The 16,988-nt window shown below is 39.3% G+C and overlaps 2 protein-coding genes across 4 annotated transcripts; both read left to right on the forward strand.

Annotated features, from left to right (window-relative positions):
* Positions 1–126: 126 nt before the first annotated feature.
* On the forward strand, positions 127–4,614 carry LOC136671275 (uncharacterized). 2 transcript variants are annotated; one of them, XM_066646926.1, is made up of 13 exons: positions 127–418; positions 624–667; positions 1,255–1,304; positions 1,401–1,469; positions 1,592–1,669; positions 1,787–1,885; positions 2,176–2,232; positions 2,338–2,421; positions 2,526–3,115; positions 3,221–3,339; positions 3,489–3,537; positions 3,653–3,720; positions 3,820–4,614. In XM_066646926.1, coding segments are annotated over exons 1-9 (633 nt in total). In that variant the 5' UTR covers positions 127–416; the 3' UTR covers positions 2,676–3,115; positions 3,221–3,339; positions 3,489–3,537; positions 3,653–3,720; positions 3,820–4,614. The 2 variants fall into 2 exon arrangements, with proteins under 2 accessions (XP_066503023.1, XP_066503022.1); XM_066646925.1 differs by lacking the exon at positions 127–418 and having other exon boundaries at positions 458–667.
* A 1,613-nt stretch (positions 4,615–6,227) lies between these two features.
* On the forward strand, positions 6,228–10,799 carry LOC136671278 (uncharacterized). 2 transcript variants are annotated; one of them, XM_066646928.1, is made up of 13 exons: positions 6,228–6,593; positions 6,799–6,842; positions 7,404–7,453; positions 7,550–7,618; positions 7,741–7,818; positions 7,936–8,034; positions 8,325–8,381; positions 8,487–8,570; positions 8,675–9,264; positions 9,370–9,488; positions 9,638–9,687; positions 9,803–9,870; positions 9,970–10,799. In XM_066646928.1, coding segments are annotated over exons 1-9 (633 nt in total). In that variant the 5' UTR covers positions 6,228–6,591; the 3' UTR covers positions 8,825–9,264; positions 9,370–9,488; positions 9,638–9,687; positions 9,803–9,870; positions 9,970–10,799. The 2 variants fall into 2 exon arrangements, with proteins under 2 accessions (XP_066503025.1, XP_066503024.1); XM_066646927.1 differs by having other exon boundaries at positions 6,228–6,842.
* Positions 10,800–16,988: the final 6,189 nt, after the last annotated feature.

The raw sequence follows: 16,988 nt of genomic DNA on the forward strand, positions 1-16,988 counted from the left end.
AACATCCTTGTAGGGAGTGCTTCTGCTCTGTGTTTTCTTTTTTCCCCGTCTGTGAGAGCTACTCAACACACGTAGCCACTGTGGTCTACTAATGAACACAATCACGTATTATCCAATGTTTGACACTTCAAATAACTGGACACAACAAGATCCTGCTGAACATACAGACTACTAGTGGACACTAGTGAACTCTACTTGAGATAGCTGGGCATTGCTGGATTTTACTGGACATTACTGGATTTAGCTACACACTATTGGATGCTACTGATCACTATATACTACTGGAATTATTCTGTATTCTTGGAGGTATTTAGGCTTCAATTTCTGAATCTATTTTGATCAAGGCAGTGGCTAAAACACGACTTCATCTCTCAGGCTGAAGGAAGCTGCAGTAGAACCGTGGTCTGTACCATGGAATGTACGTAATAAAACGTAATGTTATTATTCAAATTTCAGTCGTTCACCGACTTTCTCCGAGACAGACGCACACTGCTCTACTCTCGAAACTCTGCGATTTCTGCGATGGATTTTCCATTTTTTCCTCGTGGGCTCAGTCTGCGTCCAGTGCTGTACTTCACTGGATTCACCACCGCAGCTGTAACTGCCTGCGTTTTTCTTCACAGGAGGCTCAAATCGAAGCGGTCAGCTGAAACGGACCACTTGGAGGGTAAGTATCTTTTCTCCCAAAACTTCACTCAGTAATTATACTTAGCGAAATACTTAAAAAATGACAGCCCCGTGGGCTTGTGTCTTGTTTAACCCTTTGATAGCGTTAGTGTGTTTGCGGAGCCGTAATGGCGTGCATCGACCAGTTAGCGGCAATGCTAACCTTTTGAATGTAATTTTCTGAGGGTTTGTTGGACTTCTAAACTCACAAGTAGATGCGGCTGTGGACTAAAGTAATTTGTTATATTTTGTTTAGTGTGTTATTGCTTCAAAATGGCAAAACATTATGTGTTTTAACATTTTAGTTATTTGTTTTCATGGCAAACGGCCTATGATTCGAGTACGTGTCGATACCCGGATATCCAGTGTCGATTCTTAGAATCAGTTCAAATGCTCTGACGCCACATAAAACAATGGTGTAGAGTATTTCTCTCTCTCTCTCTCTCTCTCTCTCTCTCTGTCTATATATATATATATATATATATATATATACATTACACAGAACCCGAAATGCTACTATTTACATGTTGCTAGTTCATCTGTTGTAATGATGAATGTGTTTATTCTGTTGTTTTAATCTGACCACAGAACTACAGGAGCTGCCTGTTACTTTGTCAGTGGCTGACAACAGCTATGAGGTAAAACCACATCATAAACCATCCATAGATTTCAGACAACATAGTACTACTTGCTCTGAATTTCATATTTAACAGCAAATATATTTTCTTATTCAGGATCTCATTGCACCAGATGCCCAGGGGCCCTCCAGCCGGCTGTGGATCATACCACGGTTGACACTGAAGGTGAGAAATACAGCCTGTCTGCTGTTTAGACAAAATTATTATTCTTTAGTTTCTCAAGCTTTTAATCAGAAGTGTTCTGGTTGTCCATAAAGTTTTCATTTTTCTTTGTTCTGGTCCAACAGGAGAGCTGTGGGTATGTTCTGCGTGTCCACGGGATGCAGGCCACAACTATCTCTCAGAGTTTTTCTAATGGTGAAAAGGTTTGTACTTATTTATGTATTAAGAGTGGACATCTAAGAACAGAGTGATAATACCATAGTTATTATTCTTTCTCCATGGGTCATTACTGTTCATTGTCTTTCTCTTAATGTTCACAGCAAGTGGAGGTGACAATGCAGCACAAGTCTGTGTATAGAGGCCTGGAAAGTGAACATTGGTGGGTGCTCACCAATGACTTCTACCACCTGTTTCCAGAGGTAATGTTATAGAAATGAACGGAAAGTATTTTTACGGTATTCATCAGTCTGTCAATGCTTTTATAGTTTAAAGATAATAACTCACGACTTGATAAACTTTCTTTAATGGCTTTACTTCTGCTTTAAGAATTATAATTAAAGCATTGTTTTCCAGGTCTGTGTGCTAGTGCTAGCTTTGTGCTAATCAAACAGCTGAATGGAAAATTAGCTGTCTGCAACCTCAGCGGCACTGAGGAAAATCTGTCTGTTATTTGTGCAGTGTGAAAATAAAAGGTCTATCTCTTTTTCAGGACTCACAGCTCCCTCCCATGTACTTTGCCACTGTGAAGGCTGTGGCCTACATTAAGGTAAAGCTAGTACCAGTTTCAATAGTGGAGCTTTTCACCAAACAGTGATCAGTGGCAAAATGATTGTGGAGTAATTGTGATAAAACACTTCCTCTGCTCTTTCAGTGCGTTGGACGCCAGATTTCTGTGCTGACCGCCAACCTCAGCACAGAGTCGAGCATCACCTCTGTGACCCGCTCACAGTTTCTTGTAAGAGTTTCCTGATAATGTACTCTCACTAAATAAGCAATTACTCTTGATATTCTGACTTCTTGTACCTTATTTATTCATTGTTTTTCTGTGTGTTTTTCCAGCAAACCAAAGTGTCCAAGACGTACAGAGGCGTCACTATCGAGGATGGGTGCTTTCGTTCTTCTGAGTCCAGCAGCACCCATATCCTTGAGACTCCAGTGGTTCCACAGCTAGCTTCCAGACCTCTTGGACCACCACCTGGGTTCCACTGAACCACATTTTTACTGTATCCTTTAATGCATCTTTCATTCTACTTACTTTTTAATTAGTGTATTGTGTAGCATACAGTTTACTCTGTGACAGATGTTCTTATTCTGCTTTAGTCATTTTACTTGTACACAACTGTTATTTTACATTTTTATTAAAATGTGTGGTTTTTTTACAGGTGTCACGGACATTCCACCATCATCTCTCTCTCTCTCTCTCTCTCTCTCTATAATTAAGCATTTGCAATCTGTGTTTACATCACAGTTTTTTACTCATAGAAACTTAAGAATTCACTGTGTAAAACTGTTTTTAATCTCATTCTTGTTCTTCACCCACTGCTTTAGTATTTGTAAGGAGTTTGAAAATATATGCTAATGCTAATTCTAACCCAAGTTCCTCGTCTCTCTCTTTTCTCTCTGTTCCTGACCATGCTGTGAGACGCAAGGTGGGTTGAATATGTGATTGTGTTTTAGTGATGTAAATATTGGCAGTAATATGTAGCACGTCTTAATGAGTAGCCTGACCTTTGACTCTTCCTCTCTGTCTGCAGGGAATGTCGCTCACTGTGTTTAGGTTCCAGTCGCTGAAATGGGGATCAAATGAGGAGACCTTTCCCGTGATGTCATCCACCGTCTTCTAGCACCACAGCTCCCCCACCACACCGCCCCCGTACGTACATTCCAGTTAATCACTTTTCTGTAGTTGACTGCTGTTTTATATATAGTGTTATTTGTATGGATGTGAAAGATATTTTAAGCATGTGTGATCCTGTGTTAGCCATTGTCCTCCTTCTATTTTTCTCTATGTGTGTTTGACAGGAGCCTCCACACCGAGACAGAGAGCAGGGAGCGCCACTGTGTGATTATGGTAACAACTCCTGCAGTATTTTAACACTCTTTGCCTGCATGTTCCCCATGTTTATTTTCTCTATGTGGATCTCGATACAGTTGAGTATTCAGATTCTTTACTTTTCTATCTTCAGCTTCAGAAGCTCTGGAATACCAAGACCAGCTGAAGGAGTAGCCTACAACTGGCAACATTACAGACAAGGTAAGATAAACCTATTTTCATTTGTATACAAAATGTAAGAAGATATATAACATTCAGAATATGAAGAATATTAATCATACTGTTTGTTGTTTTCCTCAGGAGGAGTCTGTAAAGAAGGGGATGATTTGAAGTGTCTGCCTTTGACTCAGAGCTGGGAGAGTCCAGCGTGGGGACTGGTCTGCAGCAGGCACCAGCATGTCCACGGCTGAGACGAAGAAACACTTGTTCTCATACTTTGTATGAGGACATCTGTCATTACTCCCACGCTCTATAGATGTCATGGAGACCACCACTGGATCACGTGTTGGTCTTGTATCTAGTCTGACTATAATACTTGAAAGAATAAGTTCTAATAAAAGTTTCTAGTTCTTTTTAAAAATACTTGAATGACGAAGACAATTTCTTGGAAGATCAGCAGGTTCCTTATTTGGAGAGCAATCACAGAAGGCCTCCTGCAGACTCACTCACAATGACATACTGAAAACCACAGTTTACATACACTTTTTGGGGTGAGATCATCTCGCCCCTCCTATTTTTAAAATTAAGTTGCATTCCATAGAACCCCAATTAAAATGGTACCCTTATCTTCTAGAGATGCAGTGTATCATAGGAGCCCAATTAAAAAGGTATTCTTATCTCCTAAGGATATCTTATCATGCTGTACCAAACAATCTCATGCTACCATTCTCCTTTTTTCCCCACAGAGTTCAGGCCTGAGTTTTAGACTCAAGTATCCCTTTGACCATTTTAATATTTTTTGCCATAAAACTCAGGGACCTGCAGGTTGTGAGTTCGATTCCCGCTCCGGGTGACTGTCTGTGAGGAGTTGGTGTGTTCTCTTCGTGTCCGCGTGGGTTTACTATGGGTGCTCCCGCAGTCCAAAAACACACGTCGGTAGGTGAATTGGTGACTCAAAAGTGTCCGTAGGTGTGAGTGTGTGTGTTGCCCTGTGAAGGACTGGTGCCCCCTCCAGGGTGTATTCCCACCTTGCACCCAATGATTCCATGGCTCTGGATCCACCACGACCCTGAACTGGATAAGCGCTTACAGATAATGAATCAATATTAATTAAGCACTTTTGATATCACTGTGCTGGAGGAAATAAGGACGTGTTAAGAATTGAAATCTAACAGAGCATTTGCAATCAGAAAGTAGTTTATTAACCTTAAGGTGGTCAACACACAATAGCACAGAGCACTATGTGAATGTGGACAAAGAAGATGTTTTCACAGAGAGTTTATATAGGTAGTTTATACGTCATAAGAATAAGATAATCACTCTAAATTTCTGCAAGCTTATTTTCCTTAGAGACATCCCAGTTTGATAAACAAGATGTAGGACAAAATGTTTTGTTTTTGATAAAGCACTGATCTCGAAACTGACCTGACATACACTTTTTCTGAGTTGCGTTGATGGTTAGAATTGAATATACAGACAAAACAAACAGACAGGGTCTTTCAACAGAGACATATAAAAATGTCCATTACAATCACAAGCAAATTTACAGCACTTATTAGGTTATATATTACTATGCATAAATGATTCAAAAACATGTTTAACTCTAACAACAGTTTCATGAATTAGGTTAGTAGATGAATCCTCTTTATATAATCCAATGTGCAGTAACAAAAATAAATATCCTGGTAAAAGTATTAAATAAAACCTTTATAAACTCAGTGTCTTGTCTGACTTTCATTTACCAGTGTGCTCTTTACTTGTTAGCATTATGATCATGTTGTATTAGTTAAATACAGCTCGAGAGAATGAACAAATCACATATTTGTTTTACAAGAAGTACCACCTTTTCTGGAAATGAGGTTTATTTCATTCCTTACATAAGTTTTTGCGAGACAAACTACATGTCAGTTAGGATTGTATGTTGTGTGAAATTGTGTTTATTTCTTTGACCACGTAGAACACATTAGATGTAGAAGTGCAGACAAAAGAGGAACCTGTGATTTGTTCACTGTCTTGAACTTTTATTTAACTGACAGATTTCCAGTGTTTTCAAATATCAACTTGACTGTATTTTATAAACATTAACAAATTTCATATCTGCAACACACTCAAAACATAAATACATTGGGACAGGGTAAAATAAGAGCGAAAATCTATAAAGTTTGCAAGAGGTTCTGCGTTGTTAGATCTTTGTTGCATTTTGACAAATTTCATTAAGACACCAGAACTGTGTTAAAGAAACAGTACGCATGATCTGGGCTTTTGTCTTCTTAGTCTGCCCCTATTTTTTTCCAGCACTGTCCTGGGGAAGGAGTAAGTACATAGTGTACTCTCTGCAGTGCTGAACACAAAAAAAGCAAAAACAGAGGCTCTGTTCTCCATTTTACAGCTCAGTGGAGCGTCAAAATGAATTTGAAGCTGTAATTGTAAAGTAAAATATTACGTACTGTTCCTTTAACTTATAGAAAAGGTGTAGAATATGTCTCTTATCAGCTAAAACATCCTTGTAGGGAGTGCTTCTGCTCTGTGTTTTCTTTTTTCCCCGTCTGTGAGAGCTACTCAACACAAGTAGCCACTGTGGTCTACTAATGAACACAATCACGTATTATCCAATGTTTGACACTTCAAATAACTGGACACAACAAGATCCTGCTGAACATACAGACTACTAGTGGACACTAGTGAACACTACTTGAGATAGCTGGGCATTGCTGGATTTTACTGGACATTACTGGATTTAGCTACACACTATTGGATGCTACTGATCACTATATACTACTGGAATTATTCTGTATTCTTGGAGGTATTTAGGCTTCAATTTCTGAATCTATTTGGATCAAGGCAGTGGCTAAAACACGACTTCATCTCTCAGGCTGAAGGAAGCTGCAGTAGAACCGTGGTCTGTACCATGGAATGTACGTAATAAAACGTAATGTTATTATTCAAATTTCAGTCGTTCACCGACTTTCTCCGAGACAGACGCACACTGCTCTACTCTCGAAACTCTGCGATTTCTACGATGGATTTTCCATTTTTTCCTCGTGGGCTCAGTCTGCGTCCAGTGCTGTACTTCACTGGATTCACCACCGCAGCTGTAACTGCCTGCGTTTTTCTTCACAGGAGGCTCAAATCGAAGCGGTCAGCTGAAACGGACCACTTGGAGGGTAAGTATCTTTTCTCCCAAAACTTCACTCAGTAATTATACTTAGCGAAATACTTAAAAAATGACAGCCCCGTGGGCTTGTGTCTTGTTTAACCCTTTGATAGCGTTAGTGTGTTTGCGGAGCCGTAATGGCGTGCATCGACCAGTTAGCGGCAATGCTAACCTTTTGAATGTAATTTTCTGAGGGTTTGTTGGACTTCTAAACTCACAAGTAGATGCGGCTGTGGACTAAAGTAATTTGTTATATTTTGTTTAGTGTGTTATTGCTTCAAAATGGCAAAACATTATGTGTTTTAACATTTTACTTATTTGTTTTCATGGCAAACGGCCTATGATTCGAGTACGTGTCGATACCCGGATATCCAGTGTCGATTCTTAGAATCAGTTCAAATGCTCTGACGCCACATAAAACAATGGTGTAGAGTATTTCTCTCTCTCTCTCTCTCTGTGTCTATATATATATATACATTACACAGAACCCGGAATGCTACTATTTACATGTTGCTAGTTCATCTGTTGTAATGATGAATGTGTTTATTCTGTTGTTTTAATCTGACCACAGAACTACAGGAGCTGCCTGTTACTTTGTCAGTGGCTGACAACAGCTATGAGGTAAAACCACATCATAAACCATCCATAGATTTCAGACAACATAGTACTACTTGCTCTGAATTTCATATTTAACAGCAAATATATTTTCTTATTCAGGATCTCATTGCACCAGATGCCCAGGGGCCCTCCAGCCGGCTGTGGATCATACCACGGTTGACACTGAAGGTGAGAAATACAGCCTGTCTGCTGTTTAGACAAAATTATTATTCTTTAGTTTCTCAAGCTTTTAATTAGAAGTGTTCTGGTTGTCCCTAAAGTTCTCATTTTTCTTTGTTCTGGTCCAACAGGAGAGCTGTGGGTATGTTCTGCGTGTCCACGGGATGCAGGCCACAACTATCTCTCAGAGTTTTTCTAATGGTGAAAAGGTTTGTACTTATTTATGTATTAAGAGTGGACATCTAAGAACAGAGTGATAATACCATAGTTATTATTCTTTCTCCATGGGTCATTACTGTTCATTATCTTTCTCTTAATGTTCACAGCAAGTGGAGGTGACAATGCAGCACAAGTCTGTGTATAGAGGCCTGGAAAGTGAACATTGGTGGGTGCTCACCAATGACTTCTACCACCTGTTTCCAGAGGTAATGTTATAGAAATGAATGGAAAGTATTTTTACGGTATTCATCAGTCTGTCAATGCTTTTATAGTTTAAAGATAATAACTCACGACTTGATAAACTTTCTTTAATGGCTTTACTTCTGCTTTAAGAATTATAATTAAAGCATTGTTTTCCAGGTCTGTGTGCTAGTGCTAGCTTTGTGCTAATCAAACAGCTGAATGGAAAATTAGCTGTCTGCAACCTCAGCGGCACTGAGGAAAATCTGTCTGTTATTTGTGCAGTGTGAAAATAAAAGGTCTATCTCTTTTTCAGGACTCACAGCTCCCTCCCATGTACTTTGCCACTGTGAAGGCTGTGGCCTACATTAAGGTAAAGCTAGTACCAGTTTCAATAGTGGAGCTTTTCACCAAACAGTGATCAGTGGCAAAATGATTGTGGAGTAATTGTGATAAAACACTTCCTCTGCTCTTTCAGTGCGTTGGACGCCAGATTTCTGTGCTGACCGCCAACCTCAGCACAGAGTCGAGCATCACCTCTGTGACCCGCTCACAGTTTCTTGTAAGAGTTTCCTGATAATGTACTCTCACTAAATAAGCAATTACTCTTGATATTCTGACTTCTTGTACCTTATTTATTCATTGTTTTTCTGTGTGTTTTTCCAGCAAACCAAAGTGTCCAAGACGTACAGAGGCGTCACTATCGAGGATGGGTGCTTTCGTTCTTCTGAGTCCAGCAGCACCCATATCCTTGAGACTCCAGTGGTTCCACAGCTAGCTTCCAGACCTCTTGGACCACCACCTGGGTTCCACTGAACCACATTTTTACTGTATCCTTTAATGCATCTTTCATTCTACTTACTTTTTAATTAGTGTATTGTGTAGCATACAGTTTACTCTGTGACAGATGTTCTTATTCTGCTTTAGTCATTTTACTTGTACACAACTGTTATTTTACATTTTTATTAAAATGTGTGGTTTTTTTACAGGTGTCACGGACATTCCACCATCATCTCTCTCTCTCTCTCTCTCTCTCTCTATAATTAAGCATTTGCAATCTGTGTTTACATCACAGTTTTTTACTCATAGAAACTTAAGAATTCACTGTGTAAAACTGTTTTTAATCTCATTCTTGTTCTTCACCCACTGCTTTAGTATTTGTAAGGAGTTTGAAAATATATGCTAATGCTAATTCTAACCCAAGTTCCTCGTCTCTCTCTTTTCTCTCTGTTCCTGACCATGCTGTGAGACGCAAGGTGGGTTGAATATGTGATTGTGTTTTAGTGATGTAAATATTGGCAGTAATATGTAGCACGTCTTAATGAGTAGCCTGACCTTTGACTCTTCCTCTCTGTCTGCAGGGAATGTCGCTCACTGTGTTTAGGTTCCAGTCGCTGAAATGGGGATCAAATGAGGAGACCTTTCCCGTGATGTCATCCACCGTCTTCTAGCACCACAGCTCCCCCACCACACCGCCCCCGTACGTACATTCCAGTTAATCACTTTTCTGTAGTTGACTGCTGTTTTATATATAGTGTTATTTGTGTGGATGCGAAAGATATTTTAAGCATGTGTGATCCTGTGTTAGCCATTGTCCTCCTTCTATTTTTCTCTATGTGTGTTTGACAGGAGCCTCCACACCGAGACAGAGAGCAGGGAGCGCCAACTGTGTGATTATGGTAACAACTCCTGCAGTATTTTAACACTCTTTGCCTGCATGTTCCCCATGTTTATTTTCTCTATGTGGATCTCGATACAGTTGAGTATTCAGATTCTTTACTTTTCTATCTTCAGCTTCAGAAGCTCTGGAATACCAAGACCAGCTGAAGGAGTAGCCTACAACTGGCAACATTACAGACAAGGTAAGATAAACCTATTTTCATTTGTATACAAAATGTAAGAAGATATATAACATTCAGAATATGAAGAATATTAATCATACTGTTTGTTGTTTTCCTCAGGAGGAGTCTGTAAAGAAGGGGATGATTTGAAGTGTCTGCCTTTGACTCAGAGCTGGGAGAGTCCAGCGTGGGGACTGGTCTGCAGCAGGCACCAGCATGTCCACGGCTGAGACGAAGAAACACTTGTTCTCATACTTTGTATGAGGACATCTGTCATTACTCCCACGCTCTATAGATGTCATGGAGACCACCACTGGATCTTGAATCTTATTTGGTTTTAGAGCAAGAGGAAGGGTTGCTGACTGTAGTGACTGTATAATTACATAGTGAGCTATAAAAGGAAGTGCAGCCATCATTTTCTAATAGAGAGATGTAAGGCGCTGTGTTAGTGTTATTATTAATCTGACTTGAGATCCTTTCCCAGTTTGTGTGTGAAGTGAAGAAGTGCATGCAGCACCTTGTGACTCAACCTCATTTCTCGGAAATGGATAGATTGAAGCAGTCTGCACCTTGCACACAGAGATGCAGTATAAATATCATAACATTCAAACCTATATATTGTAACATAAAAGCTACATAAATGAAGAGGAGGCTGATTTCATTTGGAGAATGAATGAGAAAGTTTGAGCGGCTTAACATGGCGCCTGTATACGGGGAAAAAAGAGCCAATCTGCCTCATAAAACCAGAAGCAAAAAAGCCTTCCGTTTGTTGTGGTATAGGCTTGAATTGAAGCCAGAATGAGCTGAAAAATCTATGTTTTGGGAGTTAAAAAGGATTAAACATCATCTATAAAAGGAATGCCTTATCTATAAGGAATATAGGTTTGAATGAATGATAAATAATTCTTTATAAAATCTGGGATTGAAATTAAAAGCCCCAATAAAACAAAACTGACTTAATCATCTGTGTATGTCTGTTATTTAAAGAGTGTAAAATAATGGCATCCTTCAGGGCAGATTCTTGTTAGAAGTTCCACCAGATGGCTCCACAAGAACACATATAGACAGATGAGTTACAGATGAATAGAAACCTGCATAAATGTGTGGAGGAAAAATAGACACAGGCACTTTCATATTGCATTATACAGCTAAGCTAATAGCACCAGTTAACATGCTACTTTGTGGCAAGCACATCCGCACTGTCCAATGAAAATTGTATCTGAATTTTTGGCCATTTTAACTTTAATACATCATTTGAACACATGAATGGACCAATAGAAATTCTCCAAAATGACATTTTTAGAGTAAGATTTTTTTCCTGTAAAGTTGCTATTTTGGAGATATTTTTCATTGAATAGTGACGATATGGTGAAAAAGCCTTGGTCAAATGTCGCACCTAAATGCTGAGAATTGACCCAACACACACACACACACACACACAGCTTGTGGTGGTGCTGGAGAGGAGACTGCTGGTGGAGGTGCTGGAGAGGACACTGCTTCTGGTGGTGCTGGAGAAGACCATGCTGCTGGTGATGCTGCTGACACTGAAGGGGATATGGCTGGTGCTGCAAGCTTGTGTGGAATACGTGGCAGCTGGTCTTTGGCAAGCTGTAGGTGATCCATGTTTACCTTCAGGAAAACAGCACCATTTCCCCCAACAGGTCTGTACTCTTGCCCTGTTTGTCTGGGATCAAAAAAGGTCCAATGAAGTTGGCTTCCAGCTTGCCACCCTTCCTCTGCTGTTTTCTTCTGTTCTGCCTCCACACCCTGTCTCCAACTTTAAAGTATGACTTGGGCATGCCAGACGTTATCCTCCGCTGTGTGGAGTCCTGCACCTTTTCAACATTTCCTTTTCCATGTTTTTTATTTCATCCATTCGTTTAATGTCCTCTGACACTGCCTCTTCACTAATGACGGCCTCAACACTACAGTCTACCTAGAAGCAAATAGATGAACATTTAAAGCAGTGACATAATACATTGTTGTTATATAGGAACATTTTGCAGTAAAGACAATTAAGCTCACGTACACAGTTGAGAATTACATACTACAATGTGCAAAAGTGTTGAATTCAACAAGGTGTGCAGGTGTACAATAAATGATTAGCAATAAATATAAGGAACCTAAATTTTGTTTAATTATCCATATGGTGGTAATCCATAACTTTTTTTTAAAAAACAAATCTTTGATTTTTACTATATTTATGTTTATAAATGTATATGGAATGTCCAATAAAATGTGTTTGACATGCTTCAGTGATGAATAACACCACACAATCTTAGGAATACCAAATCTCATCAATAACAACACTTTTTGCTCATTCAAAATACATTTAAGACTTTACTATGCACAGTGGAAATCAAATATCAAAGTCCAGAAACGCTGCCGACTTCTCTGGGCTTCATCAATTGACAGATGTAAAGTGCAAACATGAATTATGTCCTGATGACTCAACTTATCTTAATTTTAGAGTTACAAATATAATTTTCTCTGGGACAAGCTCTCTGGTTGCAGCTTGCATTTCTTCTTCTTGTTCTTGAAAAACACTAAAGCGATGTGTGTAAAAAGACCAGGGCAATGAGGCCAGATTGAAAAGTGCTAGAATCAGCACATACAACATAACATTCCTCTAAAACAACTGAACAACTGCTGATGCAAGACATTCTGGTATACCTGGCTGATATCAGTCACATGACATACTGGAATCCAGAAATTGTGTTAAGATGTGGTGTGTTTCTATTTAATGCCAGTTCTGCGTACAGTACACCATACCCAGATACCCCTCAATTACTCAAAATGTAATTGAAACAAATTCACCAACCTGGTAGTGCTCAGGGACTTCTGAAGGGTAGCGAGCCTCCCTTCCAAACATAAGGTAGTAAGGTGAGAATTTTGTAGTAATTTCTTTTTTGGTACATAACCCAAACATCAGGTCCACACCAAGCACATGTAGGATCTATATAAAATACCAGTATAAGTTTCATGGTTATAACAGTAACGTAGCCAGAATTAAGAGGGGGTGCCTTTTCACTTCCTTAAAGAGCATCCCCCTGTAACTCTCTTTCTGTACACACAAATATGGTTTGTTTCTGTCAGTACATATGTAGGATCAATGTAAAAAACCTGTATAAGATTCATGGCTAAAATAGTAATGTAGCCAGAACTAAAATTGGTTACATTTCTTTCTAATTCAACTATTAATAATGCAGTTATGTTCACGCAGTGGCAGCATGTGTACATTTTCATGGATATAACATTTTAGCAAATACAATAATGAAGTGGTAATTTTATTTACAACTCGCTGCTTTTGTCCTAAATTCCTATTTATTTCCAGTGTTTAATCTAAATATTCTATTAAAATTGCGACAGGATATGTAGGAATTTCATTGTGGTCAGAAAATGGACATACACGTTGTTGTAGAATCAGTCGAAGCTGACTTCAGAAAAAGCCTGTACAACATGTAAATAGTAGCATTCCGGGTTCTGTGTAATGTATATATATATATAGACAGACAGAGAGAGAGAGAGAGAGAGAGAGAGAGAGAGAGAGAGAGAAATACTCTACACCATTGTTTTATGTGGCGTCAGAGCATTTGAACTGATTCTAAGAATCGACACTGGATATCCGGGTATCGACACGTACTCGAATCATAGGCCGTTTGCCATGGAAACAAATAACTAAAATGTTAAAACACATAATGTTTTGCCATTTTGAAGCAATAACACACTAAACAAAATATAACAAATTACTTTAGTCCACAGCCGCATCTACTTGTGAGTTTAGAAGTCCAACAAACCCTCAGAAAATTACATTCAAAAGGTTAGCATTGCCGCTAACTGGTCGATGCACGCCATTACGGCTCCGCAAACACACTAACGCTATCAAAGGGTTAAACAAGACACAAGCCCACGGGGCTGTCATTTTTTAAGTATTTCGCTAAGTATAATTACTGAGTGAAGTTTTGGGAGAAAAGATACTTACCCTCCAAGTGGTCCGTTTCAGCTGACCGCTTCGATTTGAGCCTCCTGTGAAGAAAAACGCAGGCAGTTACAGCTGCGGTGGTGAATCCAGTGAAGTACAGCACTGGACGCAGACTGAGCCCACGAGGAAAAAATGGAAAATCCATCGCAGAAATCGCAGAGTTTCGAGAGTAGAGCAGTGTGCGTCTGTCTCGGAGAAAGTCGGTGAACGACTGAAATTTGAATAATAACATTACGTTTTATTACGTACATTCCATGGTACAGACCACGGTTCTACTGCAGCTTCCTTCAGCCTGAGAGATGAAGTCGTGTTTTAGCCACTGCCTTGATCAAAATAGATTCAGAAATTGAAGCCTAAATACCTCCAAGAATACAGAATAATTCCAGTAGTATATAGTGATCAGTAGCATCCAATAGTGTGTAGCTAAATCCAGTAATGTCCAGTAAAATCCAGCAATGCCCAGCTATCTCAAGTAGAGTTCACTAGTGTCCACTAGTAGTCTGTATGTTCAGCAGGATCTTGTTGTGTCCAGTTATTTGAAGTGTCAAACATTGGATAATACGTGATTGTGTTCATTAGTAGACCACAGTGGCTACTTGTGTTGAGTAGCTCTCACAGACGGGGGAAAAAAGAAAACACAGAGCAGAAGCACTCCCTACAAGGATGTTTTAGCTGATAAGAGACATATTCTACACCTTTTCTATAAGTTAAAGGAACAGTACGTAATATTTTACTTTACAATTACAGCTTCAAATTCATTTTGACGCTCCACTGAGCTGTAAAATGGAGAACAGAGCCTCTGTTTTTGCTTTTTTTGTGTTCAGCACTGCAGAGAGTACACTATGTACTTACTCCTTCCCCAGGACAGTGCTGGAAAAAAATAGGGGCAGACTAAGAAGACAAAAGCCCAGATCATGCGTACTGTTTCTTTAACACAGTTCTGGGGTCTTAATGAAATTTGTCAAAACGCAACAAAGATCTAACAACGCAGAACCTCTTGCAAACTTTATAGATTTCCGCTCTTATTTTACCCTGTCCCAATGTATTTATGTTTTGAATGTGTTGCAGATATGAAATTTGTTAATGTTTATAAAATACAGTCAAGTTGATATTTGAAAACACTGGAAATCTGTCAGTTAAATAAAAGTTCAAGACAGTGAACAAATCACAGGTTCCTCTTTTGTCTGCACTTCTACATCTAATGTGTTCTACGTGGTCAAAGAAATAAACACAATTTCACACAACATACAATCCTAACTGACATGTAGTTTGTCTCGCAAAAACTTATGTAAGGAATGAAATAAACCTCATTTCCAGAAAAGGTGGTACTTCTTGTAAAACAAATATGTGATTTGTTCATTCTCTCGAGCTGTATTTAACTAATACAACATGATCATAATGCTAACAAGTAAAGAGCACACTGGTAAATGAAAGTCAGACAAGACACTGAGTTTATAAAGGTTTTATTTAATACTTTTACCAGGATATTTATTTTTGTTACTGCACATTGGATTATATAAAGAGGATTCATCTACTAACCTAATTCATGAAACAGTTGTTAGAGTTAAACATGTTTTTGAATCATTTATGCATAGTAATATATAACCTAATAAGTGCTGTAAATTTGCTTGTGATTGTAATGGACATTTTTATATGTCTCTGTTGAAAGACCCTGTCTGTTTGTTTTGTCTGTATATTCAATTCTAACCATCAACGCAACTCAGAAAAAGTGTATGTCAGGTCAGTTTCGAGATCAGTGCTTTATCAAAAACAAAACATTTTGTCCTACATCTTGTTTATCAAACTGGGATGTCTCTAAGGAAAATAAGCTTGCAGAAATTTAGAGTGATTATCTTATTCTTATGACGTATAAACTACCTATATAAACTCTCTGTGAAAACATCTTCTTTGTCCACATTCACATAGTGCTCTGTGCTATTGTGTGTTGACCACCTTAAGGTTAATAAACTACTTTCTGATTGCAAATGCTCTGTTAGATTTCAATTCTTAACACGTCCTTATTTCCTCCAGCACAGTGATATCAAAAGTGCTTAATTAATATTGATTCATTATCTGTAAGCGCTTATCCAGTTCAGGGTCGTGGTGGATCCAGAGCCATGGAATCATTGGGTGCAAGGTGGGAATACACCCTGGAGGGGGCACCAGTCCTTCACAGGGCAACACACACACTCACACCTACGGACACTTTTGAGTCAACAATTCACCTACCGACGTGTGTTTTTGGACTGTGGGAGCACCCATAGTAAACCCACGCGGACACGAAGAGAACACACCAACTCCTCACAGACAGTCACCCGGAGCGGGAATCGAACCCACAACCTGCAGGTCCCTGAGTTTTATGGCAAAAAATATTAAAATGGTCAAAGGGATACTTGAGTCTAAAAGTCAGGCCTGAACTCTGTGGGGAAAAAGGAGAATGGTAGCATGAGATTGTTTGGTACAGCATGATAAGATATCCTTAGGAGATAAGAATACCTTTTTAATTGGGCTCCTATGATACACTGCATCTCTAGAAGATAAGGGTACCATTTTAATTGGGGTTCTATGGAATGCAACTTAATTTAAAAAATAGGAGGGGCGAGATGATCTCACCCCAAAAAGTGTATGTAAACTGTGGTTTTCAGTATGTCATTGTGAGTGAGTCTGCAGGAGGCCTTCTGTGATTGCTCTCCAAATAAGGAACCTGCTGATCTTCCAAGAAACCGTCTTCTTCATTCAAGTATTTTTAAAAAGAACTAGAAACTTTTATTAGAACTTATTCTTTCAAGTATTATAGTCAGACTAGATACAAGACTAACACATCGTGGTAACGACGCAGAACAGAAGAAAACAGCAGAGGAAGGGTGGCAGCTGGAAACCAACTTCATTGGACCTTTTTTGATCACAGACAAACAGGACAAGAGTACAGACCTGTTGGAGGAAAATGGTGCTGTTTTCCTGAAGGTAAACGTGGATCACCTACAGCTTGCCCAAGACCAGCTGCCACGTATTCCACACAAGCTTGCAGCACCAGCCATATCCCCTTCAGTGTCAGCAGCATCACCAGCAGCATGGTCTTCTCCAGCACCACCAGAAGTAGTGTCCTCTCCAGCACCTCCACCAGCAGTGTCCTCTCCAGCACCTCCACCAGCAGTGT

Source organism: Hoplias malabaricus, chromosome 16 (genome assembly GCF_029633855.1).
Source record: "Hoplias malabaricus isolate fHopMal1 chromosome 16, fHopMal1.hap1, whole genome shotgun sequence".
Taxonomy (NCBI): Eukaryota; Metazoa; Chordata; class Actinopteri; order Characiformes; family Erythrinidae; genus Hoplias; species Hoplias malabaricus.